This window comes from Oryctolagus cuniculus, chromosome 11, assembly GCF_051225735.1.
Source record: "Oryctolagus cuniculus isolate XC-2025 breed Fujian yellow rabbit chromosome 11, ASM5122573v1, whole genome shotgun sequence".
Lineage (NCBI taxonomy): Eukaryota > Metazoa > Chordata > Mammalia > Lagomorpha > Leporidae > Oryctolagus > Oryctolagus cuniculus.
In genome coordinates this window covers 25,599,065-25,623,038 of record NC_142877.1, presented here as the reverse complement: position 1 = coordinate 25,623,038, position 23,974 = coordinate 25,599,065, and the positions used below count along the sequence as shown (strand labels likewise).

Here is a 23,974-nt window from a genome sequence, read left to right as displayed (position 1 = left end):
TGGAAACTTCAATTTAGAGAATAAAGCCTTGTAATTCTCTCACAGGTATCTTCATTCACATTGTTTTGATTTGGGTTTGGTTTTTCATATAGCCTAAAAACCATCCGGTGAAAGCGTGTGTTTCAGTATTTGCAAGATTCTGCTGCATTCGCCACTGCCTAGCTCCACAGCATTCCCATCACCCCAGGAAGAAACACTGGGAGGAGCTCCTCACCTCTCCTTCCCCAGCCCCTGCAACCACTGATTGACCTTCTGTCTCAGTCGATTTGCCTCTTTTGGTAATTTTACATAAAGGGAATTTTATAGTATGTGGTCTTTTGTGTTTAGCTTTTTTTTTTTTTTAAGTGTTTGTTTGCAAGTCAGAGACAGACAAACAGCTCTGTCTGCTAGTTCCCTCCGTGAAGGCCCGCAGTGCTGGGTCTGGACTGTGCTGAAGCCAGGTATTGGGAGCTCAGTCCAGGTCTCCCAGGTGAGTGGCAGAGACCATCACCTGCTGACTCCCAGGTGTGCATTGGGAAGAAGCTGGAATCCAGAGCAGGGCCAAGAATCCAGTCACAGTGATACAGGGTGCAGGCACCTCAGCCAGTGGGTTACCCGCTGGGCCACACACCTGCCTTGCACTTCTTTTACTTAGCATATTGTTTTCAGAATTCATTCATGTTGCATGTATGAGTACTTCATTCCTTTGTGTTGCCAAATAAAATTCCATTGTGTGGATACACCGCAGTTTATTTACGCGTATACCAGCTGATGGACGTTTGAGATTGTTTCCACTCTGGGGCTGTTATGTACAAGACAGTGCTGATATGAACATTGGTCTTTGTGTGAACATGTTTTCACTTGTCTTGGGTATATACCCAGGAGGGCACTTGCTGGATCGGTCCATACTGTTTTGAGGTTCCTTGGGTTTTGATCCAGTCCAGAAGGAGAGGAATTGACTGAGTGTTATCAGGTCTCCTTCGGGTGATGGAGGCAGTGCTAAGCGGGGCCCAGCCCCAGTTAGAAGCACAGGAACTGTTTTTAGTTGGAAATTGGTGCCAGCTTTAGGATAGCTGTATGGTGTGGTCCTGGAACAGAAGGCAGGACTCTGCCACTCGTCTTAGACTTAGGAAGTTTCTAGCTTCTCTGGTCCTGGTGCATGTTGAGCATCCTCTTATTCAGAGGAGCACTGGGAGCAGGAGTCAGCAGCTTGGGCTTGGCCCCAGCACTGTCCTGATTCACTCCGTGGCCTAGCTCACATTACTTTGGCTTTGTCGGTGTATTTTCCACATGTGTCATCTGTGAATAAATAAAATTTGGACTTGATGAACTCTAAATTCCAAGCTGAAAATTCTGTGATTTAGAATCCTTTTGCTAGGACCGGTGCTGTGGCACAGCGGGTTAAAGCCCTGGCCTGAAGCGCCAGCATTCCATATGGGCACCGGTTCTAATCCCGGAATGAAGTTCTTGTGTATTTTATGAGCAGGGACAGCCATCAACACGTAGGGGTGAGTGCTTATGGTGATGGGGGAAGGAGTGTGAGGAAGCTGTGAGCGGGAGGGGGCAGTAGACAAAGCACCAATAGCAGGCATTTGGTGGACACTCAACATGCACTCAACTCAAGATGCCGCCTGGTTGGGGCTGGCTTTGTTGTATGGTGGGTAAAGCCACTGCCTGTGACACCAGTGTCCCATACAGGTGCCAGTTCATGTCCTGATTGCGCGTCTTCCGATCCAGCTCTCTGCTATGGCCTGGGATAGCAGTAGAAGATGGCTCAAGTCCTTGGGCCCCTGCACCCACATGGGAGACCCAGAAGAGGCTCCTGACTCCTGGCTTCGGATCGGCGCAGCTCCGGCTGTTGCGGCCATCTGGGGAGTGAGCCAGTGGATGGAAGACCTCTCTCTGTCTTTACCTCTCTCTGTAACTCTGTATTTCAAATAAATAAAATAAATCTTTTTTAAAAAATACTTTTGCTAATATCGAATCATATTTTTTGCCTATCAAATCATATTCTATTTTTTTAAAGATTTATTTTTATTTATTTATTTATTTGAAAGGCAGAGTTACAGAGAGGCAGAGAGAGGTCTTCCATCCGCTGATTCACTCCCCAAATGGCTGCAATTGCTGGGCCAATCCAAAGCCAAGCACCCGGAGCTTCCTCCAGGTCGCAGGTGCAGGCCCAAGAATTTAGGTCGTCTTCCACTGCTCTCCCAGGCAATAGCAGAGAGCTGGATCAGAAGTGGAGCAGCTAGGACTTGAACCAGCGCCCATATGGGATGCCAGCACTGCAGGCAGTGGCTTTACCCACTACGCCACAGCGCCAGCCCCTAACTATTTTTTATATTATCGTAGTCTCTTGTGATCTTCCTAGCTGTTACCTTGGGTTGGTTGTGTTGTCTCTCTGTCCCCTTGAGTGGTCCCACGTGGCACATATTCTGCAAGAGCCACTGGGTCCTTGGAGCTGAGACATGGACACAGGCCTTGATTAGATGTATTTCTCTGAGGAGTCCCACTAAAGGAATGCCCTTAATCCCGTCAGCAAGTAGAAAGTGGGCAGAGACTGCATTAAGTTGTGACTTAATTTCTCTTTTACAACTTGGAGAAAAGTTCCTCTTTGATCTTTGCATTAAAGGAACAGGTTGCAGGTATGTTGGAAAAGGTTGAGTGTTGGGCTCTGAATATTGCCATGGTGGTGGGAAGGACCCGGATGAGCAGGGCCATCTGGCCACAGATGAATGATAGGAGCCAAGCCTGTCCAAACTCGCTTTGACCCCTGAACTTTTTGGCTGACACTAGTGTTTCCCAAGTGAGACCTGGATGGGGGTTCCCAGGACTTCATAAGATTTATTTATTTACTTGAGAGGTAGAGTTACAGACACAGAGAGGGGTATTCCAACTGCTGATTCACTCCCCCAAACAGCCACAATGGCTGGAGCTGCACCAGTCCGAAGCCAGGAGCTTCTTCTGGGTCTCTCATGAGGGTGCAGGGGCCCAAGCGCTTAGGCCAAGCACCCAGGCCATAGCAGATAGCTGGATTGGAAGTAGAACAGCGGGGACTCGAGCTGGTACCCATATAGGATGCCCACACCAAAGGCAGATGCTTAACCTACTACGCCACAGCAGTGGCTCCTGTTCATTGCTTCTTTCCTTCTTCATTGCCTTCCTAATGTGGTTTCTCACCAATGCCTGATGCCTTAAACTGCATTAATTCACCTATGGTCCATGTGGAAAACAGACCAACAAAGCCAGAGTAACTTGAGCCAGGCCACAGATCAGGCCGCTGACTCCTGTTCCAGGGGCTTCTTCCTGGGTCCATTGATGTTCACCCATACATGAGGTCCATTAAGCTGCCATAGTTGGACAGACCTCCCAGGCTTTGAAATCCCATTCTAAGGTTTGGGGTACGAACCTGGGCTAGAATCCCAGTCTGACACTGATTATGTTTGTGACTTTGACCTGGTATAGTGACTTTGGGCAAACTATTTACTTCTTTAAGCTTCACTAATCTTATTTTATACGTATAATAAAATTCACCATTGTAACCATTGTTAAAGGTGCAGTTCAGTGGCACTAAGTGCATTCAGATTCTTGTGTAACCATCACCATCCATCTCCAGAACTTTTCTTACCATCTGTTAGGGAATCGATTTCCTTACTCTTAAAATGGGGACGCTACTCTTCCTCAGAGGGCTGACGTGGTTAAGTAAATGGATGTGAGACCACAGTGCCCAGCACAGAGGTGGTGCTCTGTCACTTTACGCCAGAGTCTGGAATGTTCCTGGGTGAACTCTCCAGGCCTGTTGCTGGCCCAGCGGAGAGTTCTTTAGAAGTACTCAAGAGGAAGAGCGAAGGAGAGTGCGTGCCTGTGCTTGCTGGCCTCAGGATTTCAGTTGCTGGAGCCCGGTTGCCTGTGGATGCTAGTTTCCCCAGGACCTCATGCTGCCTGTTTTTCCTACTCTCAAATACCAGTTTCTGGGTGTTTTGTGTGTCTCTGCACAACAGCTCTTCCAGCGTCCAGGAGCTCTGAAATTAATGCTGCTTTTCTCAGTCTCCAGCAGATGATTTGGTCTTGGGCTTTTTCCTCCCCATCTTGGAGTTCATTAGCTCCACGGGGCTGCTTTAGCTGCCAGTAGCCTTCATTCTGTGCCTGTGTGGCTGAATTCTTAGGGAGCGTTAACTAGTTGGGTAATAGATTTCCGTTAATTGTTGGCAAATTCTGCCCCAAAGCCTTGGTTCTCTGTTCTTTCTCTCTATCCCTCCTTCTTAGTCTGGGGAACAGTTACTGACGGTCTTAAAATGGTGATTGTATCTTTGAGGAAGGAAAAGAAAAATCTAGCCGTCTGTTAAGGAGGTGCTATTGCTTCAAAGGCATGAACAGGAAGCAAAAGGGCCATTCGGATTGGCCAGACTGGATTGCCAGCGGGTGCTAGGGCTCCTGAAAATAAACAGTTAACCCTGGTCACAGAGAAATGTGAGTGAATGAAGTAATTTCAGTTGTCAGGGGGAAGTTCCTATTTTTTTTAGAGGAAGTTAATTGTTCACACCTTTCAAACTGGGTGGGGCCAGTGTCCCAGGGCAAGGGGTGCTTTGTAGTCCTGGCAGCCTGTCATTAGGCGGCTGTTTGGCAGAGGCTTTTTTTCTGAATGTGCAGCCCTCAAGAATAAAACACAGAGGGAGGGAAAGACCTTGATTCTTGGGTATCTTGAGCCCTCTAACTTTCCAGGTCACCAGTCCTTTGCCAGTGATGGAGTGTCAGATGACGGCACACGGGCTTCTAGATTGCCATCAGCTTTTGCTTGACTTGATGCCTTTGCAGTCTTGTGACTTGGAAGCCAGTGGAAGCAAAATGATGTCAAATGAGCTGGTACTCACCTCTTAGGACACCCACTCCTTTTATGGCTCTGAACATGCCAAAGGTGCTTGCTGAACACTTACCTCTCTTTTCCTACTGAACTTCATATGGGAGTTCCTGAAGTGATCAATTAAAAATTAAAGAGAGGGGGCCAGCAGTGTGGTGCAGTGGGTTAGAGCTGCGGCCTTCAGCGCCGGCATCTCATATGGGCTCCACTTTGAGTCCCGGCTGCTCCCCTTCCGATCCAGCTCTCTGCTATGGCCTGGAAAAGCAGTAGAAGATGGCCCAAGTCCTTGGACCCCTGCACCCACATGGGAGACCTGGAAGAAGCTCCTGGCTCCTGGCTTTGGATCAGCTCAGCTCTGGCCATTGTGGTCATTTGGGGAGTGAACCAGCAGATGGAAGACCTCTCTCTCTCTCTCTCTCTCTCTCTCTCTCTCTGGCTCTACCTCTGTAACTCTGACTTTCAAATAAATAAAAATAAATCTTTAAAAAAAATTAAAGAGAGATAGGTAGGAATTTTCCAATAAGCAGGTACTTTGTGACTTCCTAGCTTCCTTACAGAAATGAACTCCTTGACAAACATCCTCTGTCATGCTGGCAGGGCTGTTGAGGGGGCAATGAAGTCACAGAATCACAAAAGGTTGGATCAGGCGTCTGATCAGGGACCCAAGCCCCTTCGGTCTTTGATCCTCCTGGAATCATGTCGCATTCTGTGTACTGGAACTTGTTCCAGGTGTCAGGAAATTCTCAGGGGTTCTGACAGTCTCTCTGACGTCAAGAATTGCTGATCTGGGGCCGGTGCTGTAGTGTAGGTTGAGCCTCCGTCTGCAGTGCCGGCATCCCGTATGGGCACCAGTTTGAGTCCTGGCTGTTCCATTTCCAATCCAGCTCCCTTCTAATACGCCTGGGAAGGCAGTGGAAGATGGCCCAAGTACTTAGGCCTCTGCTAGCCATGTGGGAAACCCAGAAGAACATCCTGGCTTCAGCCTGACCCAGTCCCAGCTGTTGTGACCATTTTGGGAGTGAACCAGTGGATGGAAGGTCTCTCTCCCCCCTCCCTTTCTCTCTCTCCCCTCTTTTTCTCCCCTTCTCTCTCTGTATCTCTGCCTTTCAAATAAATCTTAAAAAAAAAAAAAAAAGGCATTTCTGATCTGTTTGGTTACGTACAAAGCTGGAGCCAGAATCCCTCTGCATCGCTCTTGCCTCTCTCCCCCACTTTGTGTATACCTTCAGTGGAACCCATCCACATATTTTCAGAGGCAACTCATTTCTTTCCTGCCTTAAAATATAAATGCATTTCATTTGAATAAGTATGATTCATGTACATGGAAAAAAGTATGCACAGCATGTTGTATATCATATACAGCTTTTATCCATTTTATTTTATTTATTTTTTAAAGATTCTTTTAAAGATTTATTTATTTGATAGAGTTACAGAGAGAGAGAGAGGGAGAGAGAGAGAGGTTTTCCATCCGCTGGTTCACTCCCCAGATGGCTGCAACGGCCAGAGCTGCGCTGATCCGAAGCCAGGAGCTTCTTCTGGGTCTCCCACATGGGTGCAGGGGCCCAAAGACTTGGGCCATCTTGTACTGCTATCTTAAAGATTTATTTATTTATTTATTTGAAAGTCAGAGTTACACAGAGAGAGAAGGAGAGCCAGAGGCAGAGAGAGGTCTTCCATCCTCTGGTTCACTCCCCAATTGGCTGCAATGGCTGGAGCTGTGCAGATCCAAAGCCAGGAGCCAGGAGCTTCTTCCAGGTCTCCCACATGGGTGAGGGTCCCAAGGACTTGGGCCATCTTCTACTGCTTTCCCAGGCCACAGCAGAGAACTGAGTTGGAAGTGGAGCAACCAGGACTCGAACTGGCACCCATATGGGATGCCAGCACTGCAGGCGCTGGCTTTACCTGCTATGCCATAGTGCTGGCCTTTGTCCATTTTAAAAAGTTACAGAATGATAATGCATTTATCAGAGGTATATAGTCTGTTTTAGTATCTCTAACAAATGTTTTTATTTATAAAGTCTTTAAAAACTTTTATAAACATTTTCAATATATACAAAAGTAGCAGAAATAGTATAATCCCTATTACCCATCACCCAGCTTCAACAATTACCATTGTATTTGCCAAGCTCATTTTATCTGCACCTTCTGCTAGCTAGTTATTTTTTTCTTCAAGCTTATTAAGGTATAATTTAATACTGTAAAGTCACCCATTGTGATTATACAGTTCAGTGAGTTTGGGGTATGTGTGTACTTATGCAGCCATCCCCACAGTGGCACGAGGTTTTAGAGCATTTGTATTACCCCAACAAATTCCCTCACAGGCAGAGGATTGATATACTGCTGGTCCCTGTTCCCACAGGCAGCCAGCTGCTGAGCTGCTTCTGTCCCTTTGGAGTTGCCTTTTCTGGATATTTCCTGTAGCTTGAGTCATGCGGTGTATAGACCTTTGCATCTGCCTTCTTTTTCTTAGCACAATATGTTGTTTTATTTTGCTAAGATTTTCTATGTCTTCATTTTCTAAAAACTCCCCAAATGCCTGCAACAGCCAATGGTAGACCAGGCTGAAGCCAGGAGCCTAGAACTCCATCCGGTCTGCAACAGCCAATGCTGGGCCAGGTTGAAGCCAGGAGCCTAGAACTCCATCCGGTCTGCAACAGCCGATGCTGGGCCAGGTTGAAGCCAGGAGCCTAGAACTCCATCGGGTCTTCCCACATAGGGGGCAGGGACCCAGTTACTTCAGCTGTCATGACTGCCTCCCAGGGTGCACATTAGCAGGAAGATAGAATGGGGATGGGGTAAATAGTCAGGACTCAAACCCAGGTACCCTAATGTGGACCAGGATCATCCTCACCTGTGTCTTAACCATTCCTGGTGTATCATCAGCATTCAGTAAATGCTTCCTGCTGTTTTTATCAGTATCATCATTACATTCTCATCATCCTGCAGTGCAGCTCACCTGCCTCAGAAAAATGTCCCTGTTCCTCCACGTTCTGGCTGGATGACCATGGACAAGTTGTTTACACTTCTGGCTCTCAGTTTTACTGTAATGGTCATCTGCAAAATGGTGACAGAAATTTCAAAGTAGCTGTCATTGTGAGGATGGCACAGTCAGTTTCTGTAAGGTGTTCAGCACAAAGCAAAGGGCTCTGTAAATAGTACATGGAAGGAAGGGACTGTGCCCACCAGATCACCTTGTGCTAAGGAGGTGTGATGGCTTATCACTTTTCTGGAGTTGTTTTCCTGCTAGGATGGGTATTGCCCTATTTTTGTGTCTTGTTTGGTGTGTGAGTCTACCTGCTCCATTGGTTTGAGACTTTGAAACAAAAGTGTTTTGAAGTCATTCAGGATTTGTTTTTCGTTTCCCTGCAACCTGAGCTCGCAGGGAGCCCATGAGATCCCCAGGGTGGTGTATCAGCTAAATGTGGAGGATTCTGTTTCAGAAGAAGGTTAGAACAGAAGTTAACTTCTTAGATTTAATTGCCTTGATAATCAGAGGAGATTGTAATCCTCTGCCCTGGCTTCAAATCTCATATCAAGTAGGGCTGAGTGGTCTGGTGCAGGCTTCGTAGAGGAACACAAGTTTTTGATTAGCAAGAAATAATGGTAATTTTACACAGAAGGGTAGTGGCTTACTGATTATTGTTTTCCAGTCTGTGTTCTCTGAAGCGCCCCCTTCTGCCACATGGAGCTATCCTTATAAACAAGGACACAGGGCCCAGCAAAGTTGTTTGCCCAAAGCATACAGCCAAGGTGGGCAGTATAACCCCCATCCTTACCTTGGGATCCAAGCTCAGTGTTTTCCCCTCTATATGACAGCTGCCTCTCTATTGTCATTGTGTAGGTTTAAACCTGGTCAGAATGAAATACAGACCCAGCACCTTCCTTCTGAGAGGTGTGTTCCACCTAGGGCAGCCTTTTATACCTTGACCCTGACTGCACTTTAGGATCACCTGAAGTGGTGCTTCCTAAACTTTAACTTGTGGAATCTGCAGAAAGATAGGTTCTGATTCACTGCTTCTCATCAGGGCCTGGAATTCTGTAGGGCTTTAGTTTTTTATTACTGTTGGTTTGTTTTCAAGATTTGTTTATTTTCTTTATTTGGTAAGGTTGAGTGGAAGAGCGACAGCTCTCCCGTCCACTGGCTCATTCTCCCAGTTGGCCATAACAGGCAGGGCTGGGCCAGGCTGAAGCCAGGAGTCCAGAACGCCATCTGCTGCTTCCCAGCTGCATTAGCAGACAGCTGGATTGGGAGCTGCATAGCTGGGATTTGAACTGATAACTCTGCTATGGGATGCAGGTGTTCCAAGTGGCTTTGCCTGCTATGCCTAGTGCCTGCTTGGAGAGATTCCGTGTCTCTAACACGCTTCCAGACAATAGTGATGCTGCTTTCCACAGATCTCACTTTGAGTAGTGAGGATCTAGAAACTTCAAAAATGCTGATTCCAGGGACCAGTCTCTCAGAGATTCTGTCTTTTAATTGGTCAGGATGACCAGTAATCTGGGACAAAAACCTTAGCACTGGTATTTTTTAAAGCTCCTAGGCTGTTCTGTGTGCATTCGTTTAGAGGGTACGGGGTGACAGATGTTCTCAAGGATTCTCAGCCTAGGTCCTTTGTCAGACGGAAAGGTGGGAGGTATCAAGAACTCCTTAAATGTGAGAATATTTAAAAAAAATCAGATTCTTGGCTGGCACCGCAGCTCACTAGGCTAATCCTCCCCTTGTGGTGCTGGCACCCCGGGTTCTAGTCCCGGTCGGGGCACCGGATTCTGTCTCAGTTGCTCCTCTTCCAGTCCAGCTCTCTGCTGTGGCCCGGGAAGGCAGTGGAGGATGGTCCAAGTGCTTGGCCCTGCACCCTCATGGGAGACCAGTAGGAAGCACTTGGCTCCTGGCTTTGGATCGGCATAGCGCGCCGGCCGTGGCGGCCATTTGGGGGGTGAACCAACGGAAGGAAGACTTTTCTGTCTCTCTCTCACTGTCTATAACTCTCTCTCTCTCTCTCTCTCTCTCTCTCTCTCTCTTTTACTAACTCTGCTCCTGGCCAAAAAAAAAAAAAAAAAAAATCAGATTCTTGGGGCTGGCACTGCAGCATAGTGGGTAAAGCCATCATCTGCAGTGCCAGCATCCCATATGGGCACTTTGTGTCCCCGCAGCTCCACCTCCAGTCTGGCTCTCTGTTGTGGCCTGGGAAAGCAGAAGAAGATACAGCAAAGTTTAAAAATCATAGCACTGGGGCTGGCATTGTGGTGTCGTGTATAAGGCTGCCATCTGCAATGCTGGCATCCCGTGTGGGCACCATTTTGAGTCCCAGTTGCTCCACTTCCAATCCAGCTCTCTGCTAATGTGTCTGGGAAAGCAGGAGAGGAAGGCCCAAGTACTTGGGCCCCTGCACCCACATGGGAGCCCCGGAAGAAGTTCTTGGTTCTTGGCTTTGGACCAGCCCAGATCCGGCCGTTGCAGCCATTTGGGGGGTGAACCAGAGGATGGAAGGTCTCTCTCTTCTCTTTCCTCTCTCCTCTCTCCTCCTCCCCCACTCTCTTCCTCCATCCCTCTCTCCCCCTCTCCTTCGCTCCCTCCCTCTCTTTGTAACTCTGCCTTTCAAATAAATAATTTTTTAAAAAAAGTTTAAAGAAAAGGAGTCATAGTGTTCCACTCATGTGTGAATGTTTCGGATTTTTATCATCAGAGGTTAGTGGTGCTTCCTTTAGTAAGGATTTATTGGGTACCTCTATCAACAAAGCTAAGTAAGCGATTAGTACAGGTGGGGAAATAGCATAGCAGGTATGTAAACAGCCACAACTCAGTACGCAAAGTGCTGTAGTGGGGCCTTAAACAAGCACAGACTAAAGTATTTGTCAGACAATTTAAGCAACAGTTTTCAAACATGACAGGTATGAACGTTTACTCGTGTACTAGATAATGTTTTCATTCTCTTGCTTCCAGTATTGTCAATCACTTAGTACCTTGAAAAGGCAGGAGGGAAGAGAATACTTCCCCCTGTGAGTGTCCAAGGGGTTCTTGAAGGAAGAAGCATTGCACCCGGACCTGGAAAATGTAGGTAGGACTTGCACAAGGCAGGTCAGGTGTCAAAAAACAACCTGAACAAGTCTGCTTACAGGGACCACCTCTGTGTCTCCTCTGAGCTCCTGTTTTTCCTACTTACATCTAAACTTTAAAACATCCCCACTCAAGAAATATATCGTCATTTTTAATGACTACTTAAATGAATAAATAAATATAACCTATGCCACTAGTACTGAGCATCTTACTATTAAACAGTGAACTATTTCAGGACTTTAAATAATGCCATTGTGAAAGCAGTTTCGTGTATATTTTGATATGCTTGCCATATTTTTCTTAACATGACTACAAAGTAGAATGACAGGGTCAAAGACTGCACTTGTAGGAAGGGCCTTATTTTTTTCTTTTAAAAATTTGTAAGGGACTTGCCTGGCATAGCAGGAATGCCTGTGACACCAGCATTCTATATGGGCAGTGGTTCATGTTCTAGCTGTTCTACTTCCAATCCACCTCCCTGCTTAAGTGCCTGGGAAAGCAGCTAAAGATGACGCAGGTACTTGGGCCCCTGCCACTCACGTGGGAGACCCAGACAAAGCTCCTGGCTCCTGGTTTTGGCCCAGCTCATCCCTGGCCATTGTAGCCATTTGGGGATGGAAGATCTCCCTTTATCTCTCTCTCCTCCCCCCCCCCCCCGCCCTCTCTCTCTGTAACTCTGCCTTTCAAATAAATTAAATATTTTTTAAAAAATTTAATTTATTTGTCTGAGAGAGGAGAGCTCTCAACCACTGGTTCACTTCCCTTACCCACAGTGGTCAGGACTGGGGCTATGCCAGAGGCAGGAACTTAATCCAGATCACCCATGTAGGTGGCAGGGACCCAATTACTTGAACTATCACTGGCTGCCTCCCAGGCTGTACATTAGCAGGAAGCTGGAATTGGGAGCAGAGCTGGTACTTAAACCCAGGTACTTTGATATCCATCAGCATCTGAACCACTCAGCCAAACACTCACCCTTGGGAGGCCCTTTTTTTTTTTTTTTTTTGACAGGCAGAGTGGACAGTGAGAGAGAGAGACAGAGAGAAAGGTCTTCCTTTTGCCGTTGGTTCACCCTCCAATGGCCGCCGCGGCCGGTGCACTGCACTGATCCGATGACAGGAGCCAGGTACTATCCTGGTCTCCCATGGGGTGCAGGGCCCAAGCACTTGGGCCATCCTCCACTGCACTCCCTGGCCACAGCAGAGAGCTGGCCTGGAAGAGGGGCAACCGGGACAGAATCCGGCACCCCAACCGAGACTAGAACCCGGTGTGCCGGCGCCACAAGGCAGAGGATTAGCCTAGTGAGCCGCGGCGCTGGCTGGGAGGCTTTTTAATACACAGACCAACCTGCCTCTCAGAAGTGATTCATGGAGTGGCCAGGCAGCCCAGCTCCGCGAAGGCTCTCAGCGCGCCGCGGCACGCAGGCACCCGGCATGCGCCCTCCGCGCCGCCAGGATGCCCAAGAGGAAGGTCAGCTCTGACGAGGGGGCGGCCAAGGAGGAGCCCAAGAGGAGGTCGGCGCGCTTGTCAGTGAAGCCGGCCCCCACGAAGGTGGAAGCGAAGCCCAAGAAGGCCGCCGGGAAGGATAAGTCATCAGACAAGAAAGTGCAAGCAAAGGGGAAGAGAGGAGCAAAGGGAAAACAGGCCGAGGTGGCTAACCAAGAAGCTAAAGAAGACCTGCCTGCAGAAAACGGACAGACGAAAAACGAGGAGAGTCCAGCCTCTGATGAAGCAGAAGAGAAAGAAGCCAAGTCTGATTAATACCGTGACACATATCAGTGGTCCCTGTCTCCCTTCTTGTACAATCCAGAGGAATATTTTTATCAACTATTTTGTAAATGCAAGTTTTTTAGTAGCTCTAGAAACATTTTTAAGAAGGAGGGAAGCCCACCTCATGCCATTTTTTAAGTGTAAATGATTTTTTTTAAGAGGTGAAATCATTTGCTGGTTGTTTATTTTTTGGTACAACCAGAAAATAGTGGCATGTTGAATTCTGGGAGGCTTTGACTGTCTTGGATGTCAGCTTAACATTCCATAGGTGGGGGTGGTTTTTATATCCTACAGTACAGCGCATACTAAATGGCAATTTGGAGTCTCAATTGTGCATTTAATCTGTCTTGAATATTTTCAGTTACTTCTCCCATGTTTTGTAGAATTGTTTCCTACAGAAAACCACTCCTAGTTCTGTCAGAACCATGTGCACTCTGTAACATCTTTGGTTGTGGTAGTCCAGTTTTCCTAATGATTTTGTTAATGTGCCATGAAAGATTGAAAATTTGAGTGTCGTGTATATGCTATTATATTGTGAATGGGTGGGATTTATGTAACAGCAACATTTGAAGATACTTGTACTTGATAGCCTCTTAAGGAAGAGTTGCCTCCAGATTTGAAGCTGGAAAGTCACTGGAATAACTTTTAAAAAATGAATGACAATTCATGGCTTTTTAGATTTTTGGTACGTATGTTAAGAATTGTGTACAAATTAAAATGTATGTGCTGATTCTCAACACCAATAAAATCTCAATTATGGACAAAAAAAAAAAAAAGAAGTGATTCATAGCCGGCGCCATGGCAGGGTCCCATGCACTTGGGCCATCTTCCCCAGCTTTTCCCAGGCCATTAGCAGGGAGCTGGCTCAGAAGTGGAGCAGCTGGGACTCAAACTTGTACTAATATGGTTGCTGGCATCGCAGGTAGCAGCTTTACCCACTACACCACAGTACTGGCCTCAAGGATTATCTGGTTTTCTAGATTATTTTTCAAAACGTCAGGGTTGATATTTCCCCCCTAGACTTTTGGAATTATCATACCAACAATGCAGGATTTGTCTCTTATTTGGAGTATCTAGAACATTGGAATGGAGGAGAATTAGAGGAAAGAGGGCAGGGTTTGTTGTTCTCGCGTGAAGCCCTCGCAGTCTAGCAGTTGACAGAGGAGTGTTAGCAGAGGGTTCCCAGAAGCAGGTCCCGACTCTTCAGATGACTGGTCAAGTGAGGAGGTTCTCTAACGGAGAGGAAATCAGATGCTGTCACTGAGCACAGTCAGGCTTTCCATTGCTGTCCAAATGAAAGGAGGAAAAGCTCCTTGGTGGTCGTGTGTGGAAGGGCGTCCCATAGTGTAGAGCCTTCCCTCGGGCGTGCAGGAACGTCTGAGGAGGGCTTTCCAAGGAAGTGGTCAGAAGCCCTGGAGAGCTGGAGGGGGCAGAACTGTTTCTCATTTGCAGTGTTTGAACTATTGACTATGTACACTTCATTGTTTCAAAAAATTTTGAGCTGTTTTTTTTTAATATTTTATTTTATTTATTTGAAAAGGTTACAGAGAGAGGCAGGTAGAGAGAAATGTCTTCCATCTACCTGTTCACTCCTCAAATGACTAAAATAGCTGGAGCTGAGCTGATGCGAAGCCAGGAACCAGGAGCTTTTTCCTGGTCTCCCATGTGGGTGTAGGGGCCTAAGCACTTGGGTCGTCTTCTACTGCTTTCCCAGATGCATCAGCAGGGAGCTGGATGGGAAGTGGAGCAGCCAGGACTCAAACCGGCACCCATATGAGAAGCCAATGCTGCAGGCCAAGGCTTTAACCCGTTGCACCACAGCGCCAGACCCAAGCTGGTGTTTTTTAAAAAGCCTTACTTGTCCATGGCTATGTAACATGTTAACATTAGGAGAAACTGGGTGAAAGGTATATAGGATCTTGGTTGTATCTTTGCAAGTCTTTTGCAAATCCAGATTCACTTAAAAATAAAAAGATTAAGTGTAAAAGACTAAAGGGAAAAAATGTCTTCCTGTAAGGAATCCTTCCCCGTGAGGCAATTTTCTACCTTCTAATCTTGTCTCCTTCCTTCCTTCCTTCCTTCCTTCCTTCCTTCCTTCCTTCCTTCCTTCCTTCCTTCCTTCCTTCCTCTTTCTCTCCCTTCCTTCCTTTTCTTTTTCTTTCTTTCTCTCTCTCTTTCTCTCTCTCTCTCCCTTCCTTCTGTCCTTCCTCCCTTCCTTTTCTTTCTTTCTTTCTTTCTTTCTTTCTTTCTTTCTTTCTTTCTTTCTTTCTTTCTTTCTTTCTTTCTCTCTCTCTCTCTCTCTCTCTCCTTTTTTTTTTTTTTTTTTTTTTTTTGAGAGATGGAGAGTTCCCATCTGCCAGTTCACTCCTCAAATGCCTGCAACAACTTGGGCTGGGGCCAGGAGCACGAACTCAGTTCTGATCTCCTCTCCCACAAGGGTGACAGGAACCTAATGATTTGAGTTGCCTCCCAGCATCTGCGTTAGCAGGAAGCTGGAGTCAGGAGCCAGAGCCAGGAACTGGAGCCAGGCACTCCACTGTGGGAGACAGCCCTCTTAGCCGCTAGGCCAAATGGCCGTTCCAAAGCCAGTATCAGTTTGGAGAAGGCTCATAGGAAAAAATATTGGTGACACAGGAGCTTCCTGACCATGAGCGTGTTGCTATAAAGAGAAATGGGCGTTAATGCATTACTGTGGAGCTTTATTTCCTCCTAGCGATACGCTGTGAAGTGGTTAAAAGAACAGTGATCCAGAAGGGAGGGGATGTGGCTGCTGTGTGGCAGCCTTCCATGTTGCCCAGATGTTAATTACTTGACCCATTTTGTGACTCATTTCTGAAAGTGCAGAATTGTTGCCTTGTAGAACTCTTGAGGACACTGGGGAGGCAGCATTTAAAGGTAGCTCAGGCTTCTCAGCTGGGAGTGACACTAGGTCTGTTGAAACAGCAGGTGGTGTGACTTGCTCTACCCCCTACAGGATGTTCATTTCTTCTCCCCGGTTCCAATTGTGGCTCTCTTCTCCTGAGCAGGATTGGTTGCCGTGGTCCTTGCTGCTTCTCTCGCTCATGTGTGAAACAAGCGCCTTCTATGTTCCTGGGGTTGCACCAATCAACTTCCATCAGAATGATCCTGTAGAAATCAAGGTAAGTGTGCCCTAGGCAGTTGGAGTCTCTGTTAGGCAGCCTGGCTGGAGGACCATGGTGAACTGTTTATTCCATCCTGTGGTTGCAGGAAGCAGTTGTGCCAGTTACCCTGGGACAAGGAGGGTTCATTGCACGTGTTACAGGCTGAAGTATAGCACTCTTGGGAAACCCAGAGTTCCAGGAACTTGGCCTCTGCTTCTTCATCTTTCTGTGCTGCTAGCTGTCTGCACCTCTCCTGTGGGGATGTGTCCTTGCTCCCCGTTCTGGTCCTTTCTGTATATGTGTGCATGTACATCTCCGTCTTCTCTCACTTTTGCTGTCTGCTGTTCCGGGGTGGGTGAGTGGGGGGGTGTGTGTGTGCGCGTCCATCTCTTTTTGTGTCTCTGTCTCGCTCCATTTGCCTCCCTCTTTCATGTACTCCATTCTCCTCTCTGTTACCAGCATTCTATGCATAACTCATAGCATCTGCTCATATTGTTTGTGTTGTAAGCATCTCTCTTCCTTGGCAGTCAGACATGCGAGCTGCAGGAACCATAATTAAAATAGCATTTACTGGAGTTATTTGTGTGCCAGGCATTATGCATGGCTTGGCTCATGATGCCCCCAAGAATCCTCTAAGACAAAATCTGTATCTGTGTTTTAATGAGGGCTTCTTGTGAATTTAATGGATAAGGGAACTGAGGCCCAGGGAAGTGAACCGAGTTGCCCAAGGTCCCACCTTGAGGAAGACGTCGGGTTAGGGCAGAGCCCCATCTCTTTCCCGCTGCGGTGCCTTTCCTTCCATTGCCTCTGCCCAGGCGCCCTCAGAACCACTTGTGGCAACATATGTCGAATTCGGTGTGCTTTTAAATCTGCAGCACGTTCTAAAACTAAGGAAATGCGAAGTAACTCAGAACTGTCAGCAGTACACTCAAGTGGTGTGCTACAGTTTTATCTGCCACAATTAGTTTGCCTGTTGGGTAGTATTACCAAGTATGCTAAAACTATGGGGCAACAGGGAGCATTATTGGATTAGTCCCCTTGCTGTGTGCTGGGCTGAGGAATAACCGACTCTCTTTCCACCAGGCTGTGAAGCTTACCAGCTCTCGAACCCAACTCCCTTATGAATACTACTCATTGCCCTTCTGCCAGCCCAGCAAAATAACCTACAAGGCAGAGAATCTGGGTAAGTCCCTCTCTCAGACTGCTTCAGCCTGCCTCAAAAGGGGACCCAGCGTGGTTTTCATCATGATAGCAGTTAACCCTTATCTAGCACCTACTATGTGCTGTACACATGATTCCCTGTAGTTACATGCCTGCTAACTTACTTAACCTCAAGGTCACCCTGGAGAGGTCATTACTGTGTTGATTCCCATCTTGCAGGTGAAATGACTTGCCCATAGTTGTACTGTTAGTTAATGGCTGTGCTGGGCTTTGAAGGAACACATGGCTTCTACTCTGGCCTGCTCCTCCTTGATTTCTAGATACCCTCTTCTCTCTTGAGGCTTTTGTTAACCTGCCCTGCTTTTCATTGTAAGAGCAAGTGATCGCTTCTGCTTCAAAGCAAGCAGAGACAGCACTGTACTGGTTAAGCTGTGCAAGGTTTGCCTCAGATGATGTGAGAAGCACCCAGCGCAGTGTCTGGCACAAGTGTTCCGTAAATAGGAGCCATTTTAATTTAGATTCTGCACTTGGCAGAGTTCCAGACAGAAAGGCATCTGAAGGCATCTGTTCGGAGCACAGTTATTGATGCTTCTGCTCTGCTTCTCTCTATTAAGTCATGAAGATAGAAGCATGGGAAGAAACCCTCCCTGACCTCAAGAAACGATTCCTCCTCTCTCATACCTGGAGAAGAGAAGTGGCTCTTCTGTGTCAGAGAAGGCTAACATGTTTCTGGAATTCTTAACCAACAGTTCTATCTACTGCCAGATACTAGGGGTACTGGACCAGATGGAGGCAGTTCCTTGGAGCTAGTTTAACCAGAAGCAGGCAGGTCTGAGTCTTGTCCTGTGGTTTTGAATATACATTGGCCTTAGAGCCTGGGCTGGCTCATACTGATAGTCCGGGCTCCTCCTCCTGCCTACCATTATCCTTCTTTCCACCCCATGCCGAGCTCCAGCCACCTTGTCTCTGCCTGGGTGCCTGACCACTTGGTCCCAGGACCCTAACACCAGGCCCCTCGCCAGCTGCTCCGCTCTTCCTGTGGGACCTGGTGTGGGTTCTTTGCAGCCCCAGGCTCTGCTGTTAGGCACACCTCAGTGTGCTACTGGATGACCTTAACCTCCCTTTACCTCTGTATTCCTGCCTCATGGAAACAGACTTCTGTGTACAGAAGTTACCCTGCCCTGTTTTCCCCTTCTGTCTTTGTGAAGTGCCTCCCTTCATGGCCTGGGGGCCCTTGGGCTGGCAGGAACATGTGTGACATCCCTTCCTCTTCTCAGCTCCTGGCCAGCACCTGGCACTTAGTAAGCATCCAGTAAAGAATAGCGTACCACCTGAGGGAAGCAGAGACACCCAGACTAGAGGCCTTCTGGGTTGCAAGCCTTTTGTCTTCATCATCACCCTTACCATTGCTGTCAACGTGTAGAGGGTTGTGCTTCAACCCTGTGAGCAGAGTCTCATTATAGATAAGCAAGTGAACCACAAGGAGGTGAAGTCGCTTGCCTGAGTCCGTCACTGAGCAGGTGCCAGTACCCCAGGAACTTTGGCTGCAGGGTCTGTATCCTTCACACTACATCTGTCACTCTCTTCCTCGATGTTTATAGCAACTCTGCAAGCCTAGTGATTGCCCTCGTTTCAGAGCTGAAGAGCAGCAGCTTCAAAGATTTCAAAGACCTGATCAGGGGCACGTGACCAGTAGGTGGAGAAAGTGAGGGTTTTACCCAGGTTCTTTGATTCTAAAACCAGAGTTCTTTCTGTTGTCCCAGGCTAACATCTGCAGAAAGGCTCATTTGGGCTGTGTGCACATCACCGTCCCATCAGTGGCAATTCCTGTCATGGTGTATATGTTGGAGCAGCTGTGGCAGATGTCTTAGAGGGTTCACCTTCATAGCTTACAGCTTCTTGTGAAAAGGAATAATTCCACATTAACAATGAGCTACTCCAGACCAGAATGTATGTGCCCTCTTTCCTGGTTTAATTTTAGCTTCTCAGTATCCAGAAGTGATTGCACCTTACTTGGTCTGCAGCCTGTTCCTCTGTCCCTGTAGTTCTTTCTGTCCTCAGGCAAGGTCCTTGTTCATCTGGAAGGAAGTGGGCAGTAGGATGTGGTGGAGATAAATGAACCCCAGAGATTAGCACTACAACAGTGTCTTCATGATTGGGGGCAAGTCACTGACCCTCTCTGCTCCTTGGCTTCTAATCATTAAAGCACTGATTCACAGTGAGCCATACAGATGTCCTGTTGATGGCCTTACTGTCTACTCATCAATGCAGCCATGGATTTTGCAAGCTTGCATGCATTTCCGGGCTTCCAAAATGAGGTAGAGTGGGGAGAGGACTTCATGCAGGCCCCACTTCACCTTCTCCTTCCTGGTGGCCTCTCGTACACCTGAGGCATCACTTGGCAGGGCGCAACTCTGGAGTAGTGTAGCTTGCCCTTACCACTTGCCATTTATAAGCCAACATCTCTGTCCTCACCTCTCCTCTCAACCTTAATTCTTTTTTTCTTATTAAAGATTTATTTTTATTTTTTGAGTTTTTTTTTTAAGATATATTATTTTATTTATTTGAAAGGCAGAGTTAGAGATTGAGAGGGAGAGAGAGCTTCACTCTACTAGTTTACTCCTCAGATGGCAAGAGCCAGGGCTGGGCCAGGCTGAAGCCAGGAGCCTGGAACTCCATCTGGCTCTTCCACATGGGTGGCTGAGACCCTGGTACTTGGCTGCTGCTTTCCCAGGTGCATAAGCAGGTAGCTCTATCAGAAGTGGAGCAACTAGGACTCTAGCCGACCCTGTGCTCATATGGGATGCTGGCATCTCTAACAGCTTACTTAACAGACCCAAACTGAAAATGGGCTTCTATCTAAATTTTTTCTTCTAGTTGTTTTTCCACCTAGAACCTGATTCTAGAAACCTCATAATTTTCCTAACATGCACTACTCCTCATGTATCACTAGTATCCAGTGAAAACCAGCTCCCCTAGATTTCACCTTGTCAGTAGCTCCTAGTTCAGGGTGCTGTTCACCTGCCCAAACCCTTGGTTCCAGTCACCACACCACCCATTTGCATCCCTCCAGCCAGTTACCTGCAGCCTCTGTTTTCTACCAAAACAGCCAGAGTGATGTTTTTCTCTAACTAGAATCAGATAACATCTCCCATCTATGTTAGAAACTCCTTATTGGGTTCTGTCTTTAAAGATAAAGGTCATACTGTGTGTGGCCCACATACCCCCTGAGGTCCAGGTCTGGCCCATCTCTCCAGTTTACCCCAGTCACTCTTCTCCAGGCTTTCTGCACTGCAGCCACACAGGTCTCTCAAGTTCATGACACTTCCCCCAGCCCCAAGGGTCCTGTCATGTGTCACTTAATGATGGAATACATTCTGAGAAATGCAGCACGTGGGAGCTGGCGCTGTGGCGTAGTGGATTAAGTTGCTGTCCGTGGCACTGGCATCCCATATGGGTGCCAGTCTGAGTCCCAGCTGTTCCACTTATGATCCAACTCCCTGCTAATGCACCAGGGAAAGCAGTAGAAGATGGTCCAAGTCCTTGGGCCCCTGTACCAACATTGGGGACCCAGAAAAAGCTCCTGGCTTCAGATTGGCCTAGTGGCCATTTGGGGAGTGAACCAGCAGATGGAAAATATCTCTCTCTGTCTCTCTGTAATTCTACCTTACAAGTAAATAAATCATTTTTTAAAGATTTATTTTATTTATTTTGAAAGACAGAGTTACAGAGAGAGGTAGAGACAGAGAGAGGTCTTCTATCTGCTGGTTCACTCCCCAGATGGATGCTACATCTTCTACTGCTTTCCCAGACCATAGCAGAGAGCTGGATGGGAAGAGGAGCAGCCAGGACCAGAACCAGCACCCATGTGGGATGCCGGTGCTTCAGGCCAGGGCTTTAACCCGCTGCGCCACAGCGCCGGCCCCATAAATAAATCTTTAAAAAAAAAAAATGTGTTATGTGGACATCATTGGGTGCCCATACACACACCAAGACGCCTGTGACATCATGAGGCAGTATAATCTAATGGGAGCATCATAATATAAGCAGTTCATTGTTGACTGAAATGTTATGTGGCACATTGACTATACTTTGCTTTTGTCTAGAATATTCTTCCCTTATCTCTTTGGTTAACTTCTCTCCTCCTTTGGAGTTCACTTCAAGCACCACTTCCTCAGGAACACCTTCCTAGACTTACTCCCCCATGTCTACAGCATGTTATACAACATACTCTCTTTGTACTGATTATTTAATCAAAATCTGCCTTACCACTAGACCATATGCTCTATGAGTGTGCCTGTTCAGCGTTGTATCCTCAGGGCCTGGTGTGTAGGCAGTACCTAGTGCTTGTTTATGAACGGACGGATGTTCATAAGTACAACTTTAGGAATATAGTTATTCTTCCCACCATATTAGCCCTCCCACCTACACTCCCACCCCTCCTCCTCCTCCCTCTCCCTTTGCCAGTCCCATTCTCCATTAAGATTCACTTTCAATTAACTTTGGACACAGAAAACCAACTCTATACTAAGTAAAGGCTTCAATAATTTGCACACACACAAAACTGAGAACTAGTTTTGCAGTTAACTCTCAGTACAACTCATTGAGGACAGAGGTCCTGCATGAGGAGTTAGTATACAGTGACTCTTGTTAACTTATCAAGTAATACTCTTATGTATGACATCAGTGACCACTTGAGGCTCTTGAAATGAGCCTTTTAAGTCCATAATCTCTGTCAGTATTTGGACAAGGCCATAAGCAAAGTGGAAGTTCTCTCTTCCCTTTAGATAAAAGTTATTCTTTAGAGGCCACTTCTTTGCACTGGGATGTCTCTCACAGAGATCCTTCATGTAGAACATTTTTTGCCACAATGTCTTGGTTTTCCATGCCTGAAACGCTCTCTTGGGTTTTTCAGCCAGACCAGGAAGCCTTAAGGGCTGATTCTGAGGTCAGAGTGTTACTTTTTTTTTTTTTTTTTTTTTTTTGACAGGCAGAGTGGACAGTGAGAGAGACAGAGAGAAAGGTCTTCCTTTGCCGTTGGTTCACTCTCCAATGGCCTCCGCGGCCGGCACACTGCACTGATCCGAAAGCAGGAGCCAGGTGCTTCTCCTGGTCTCCCATGGGGTGCAGGGCCCAAGCACTTGGGCTGTCCTCCACTGCATTCCCTGGCCACAGCAGAGAGCTGGCCTGGAAGAGGGGCAACCGGGACAGAATCTGGCACCCCGACCGGGACTAGGGGGTGCCTAGGGCTTTAACCCGCCGCAAGGTGTGCCGGCGCCGCAAGGCGGAGGATTAGCCTGTTGAGCCTCGGTGCCGGCTCAGAGTGTTACTTAAAGCGATTGTCATTCTATGAGTCTGCTGTGTAGGTATTCTCTCCTTTTGAATTCTATTTATTATTATTACAGTACTTGATACTATTTATATGATCTCTTTAATGCCTAATCCTACCTATATATTCACTTTAACACTTAATATGGTCACTTTAACAATTAAGATGGCATTTTTATCACCAAGTTTAATGGGATTTGGAGTCCCATGACAAGTTTTTAAATTGTACCCTTAGAAGTAAGTCTATAGGAATGTATGCAGAACAATACAGCTTTACAGTTACAAACTTCCTCCTCCCTCTCTTATTCCCATTATTATTTTTTAATGAGATCTATTTTCAATTGACTTTATACAGATATGATTAACTCTATGTTAAGTAAAGAGTTCAACAAATAGTATGGAAGGAAAAAAAGATGAAAAAAAAAAGAAAACGAAACCGTTCCTTGATAGTCAAGACAAGGGCAGCTCAAGTCATCCCTTGTCGAAGTGTCAATTTCACTAATACAGATTTCGTTTTAGGTGCTCTATTAGTTCTCAGATCAGGGAGAACATAGGGTACTTTTCCCTTTAGGACTGGCTTATTTCACTAAGTATGATGTTTTCCAGATGCATCTGTTTTGTTGCAAATGATTTCCTTTTTTTTTTTTTTTTTTTACTGCTGTGTAGTATTCCATAATACATATCTCATAATTTCTCTATCCAGTCTTTGGTTGATGAGCATTTAGGTTGATTCCATGTCTTAGCTATTGTAAATTGAGCTGCAATAAACATGGAGGTGCAAATAGCTGTTTGGTTTACTGATTCAGTTGCTCTTGGGTAAATTCCCAGGAGTGGGATGGCTGGGTCTTATGGTAGGTCTATATTCAGATTTTTGAGATATCTAAACTGTCTTCCATAGTGGCTTTACCAGTTTACATTCCCACCAACAGTGTATTAGGGTACCTTTCTACCCACATGGCTGGGTCTTAGTCCACCCGAACGAGGATGGACTGGGTCCGAAGAAAGGCAAGTGTGCCACTCGCCCGTTCCCCAGCCTCCCGATACCAGAGACAGTCAGACGCAGCAGGGAGTCATGTCAAGCAAGCAAAAACTTGGTTTATTGCACATGTAGCAGAGCCTTTTAAAGCACAAGACCGCAGGATTACTGGGGCAGGGCATAAGGACCAACCAGTTACTTAAAAGGTCATTTTACAGGGTGACTTTTTACAGGACCAGCCAAATGTTTGTACACTCATCATCAGTTGTCACCTCCCCTGATGCTGCGTGGCCAGTCAGCTTTGATGGTAAATGGCTTTTGGTACCGCCCACCTTACTTCCTTTGGGTGCCATCTTTGAATTGCCACGTGTGCCTAATTTCCCTGCAGGCGCCATCTTTGAATTGCCTCCTGTGCCTAATTTCCCCACACCCACATCCTTGCCAGCATTTGTTGTTTGTTGATTTCTATATGAAAGCCATTCTAACTGGGATGAGGTAAAAGTTCATTGTGATTTTGATTTGCATTTCCCTGACAGCTAGTGATCTTAAACATTTTTTCATGTGTCTGTTGACCATTTGGATTTCCTCTTTTGAAAAATGCCTGTTTAAATCCTTTGCCCATCTCTTAACTGGGTTGTTTGTTATGTTGCTGTGGAGTTTCTTGATCTCTTTGTAGATTCTGGTTAATCCTTTATCAATTGCATAGTTTGCAAATAATTTCTCCC

At 46.7% G+C, this 23,974-nt stretch overlaps 1 protein-coding gene, 1 long non-coding RNA gene and 1 pseudogene across 5 annotated transcripts in view; all 3 read left to right on the top strand.

Moving 5' to 3' along the window:
• The window catches only part of TM9SF4 (transmembrane 9 superfamily member 4), a 53,122-nt gene that overhangs the window by 2,764 nt on the left and 26,384 nt on the right, over positions 1-23,974 (top strand). For all 3 annotated transcript variants that reach the window (XM_070051964.2, XM_008256154.5, XM_070051963.2), the window contains exons 2-3: positions 15,689-15,802; positions 16,868-16,967. Coding sequence is in view for 2 of the 3 variants with exons in the window: in XM_008256154.5 (XP_008254376.1) it covers positions 15,689-15,802; positions 16,868-16,967 (214 nt within the window). In the remaining variant the exon portion in view is untranslated. The remainder of the gene's footprint in view (positions 1-15,688; positions 15,803-16,867; positions 16,968-23,974) is intronic.
• LOC149123384 (uncharacterized) lies at positions 161-1,946 on the top strand. The gene is made up of 2 exons (XR_016215886.1): positions 161-278; positions 1,717-1,946. It is a non-coding gene; the product is annotated as an uncharacterized LOC149123384 (long non-coding RNA).
• LOC127490961 (non-histone chromosomal protein HMG-14 pseudogene) lies at positions 12,214-13,438 on the top strand (annotated as a pseudogene). Its single transcript, XR_016215883.1, has one exon. The product of XR_016215883.1 is annotated as a non-histone chromosomal protein HMG-14 pseudogene (transcript).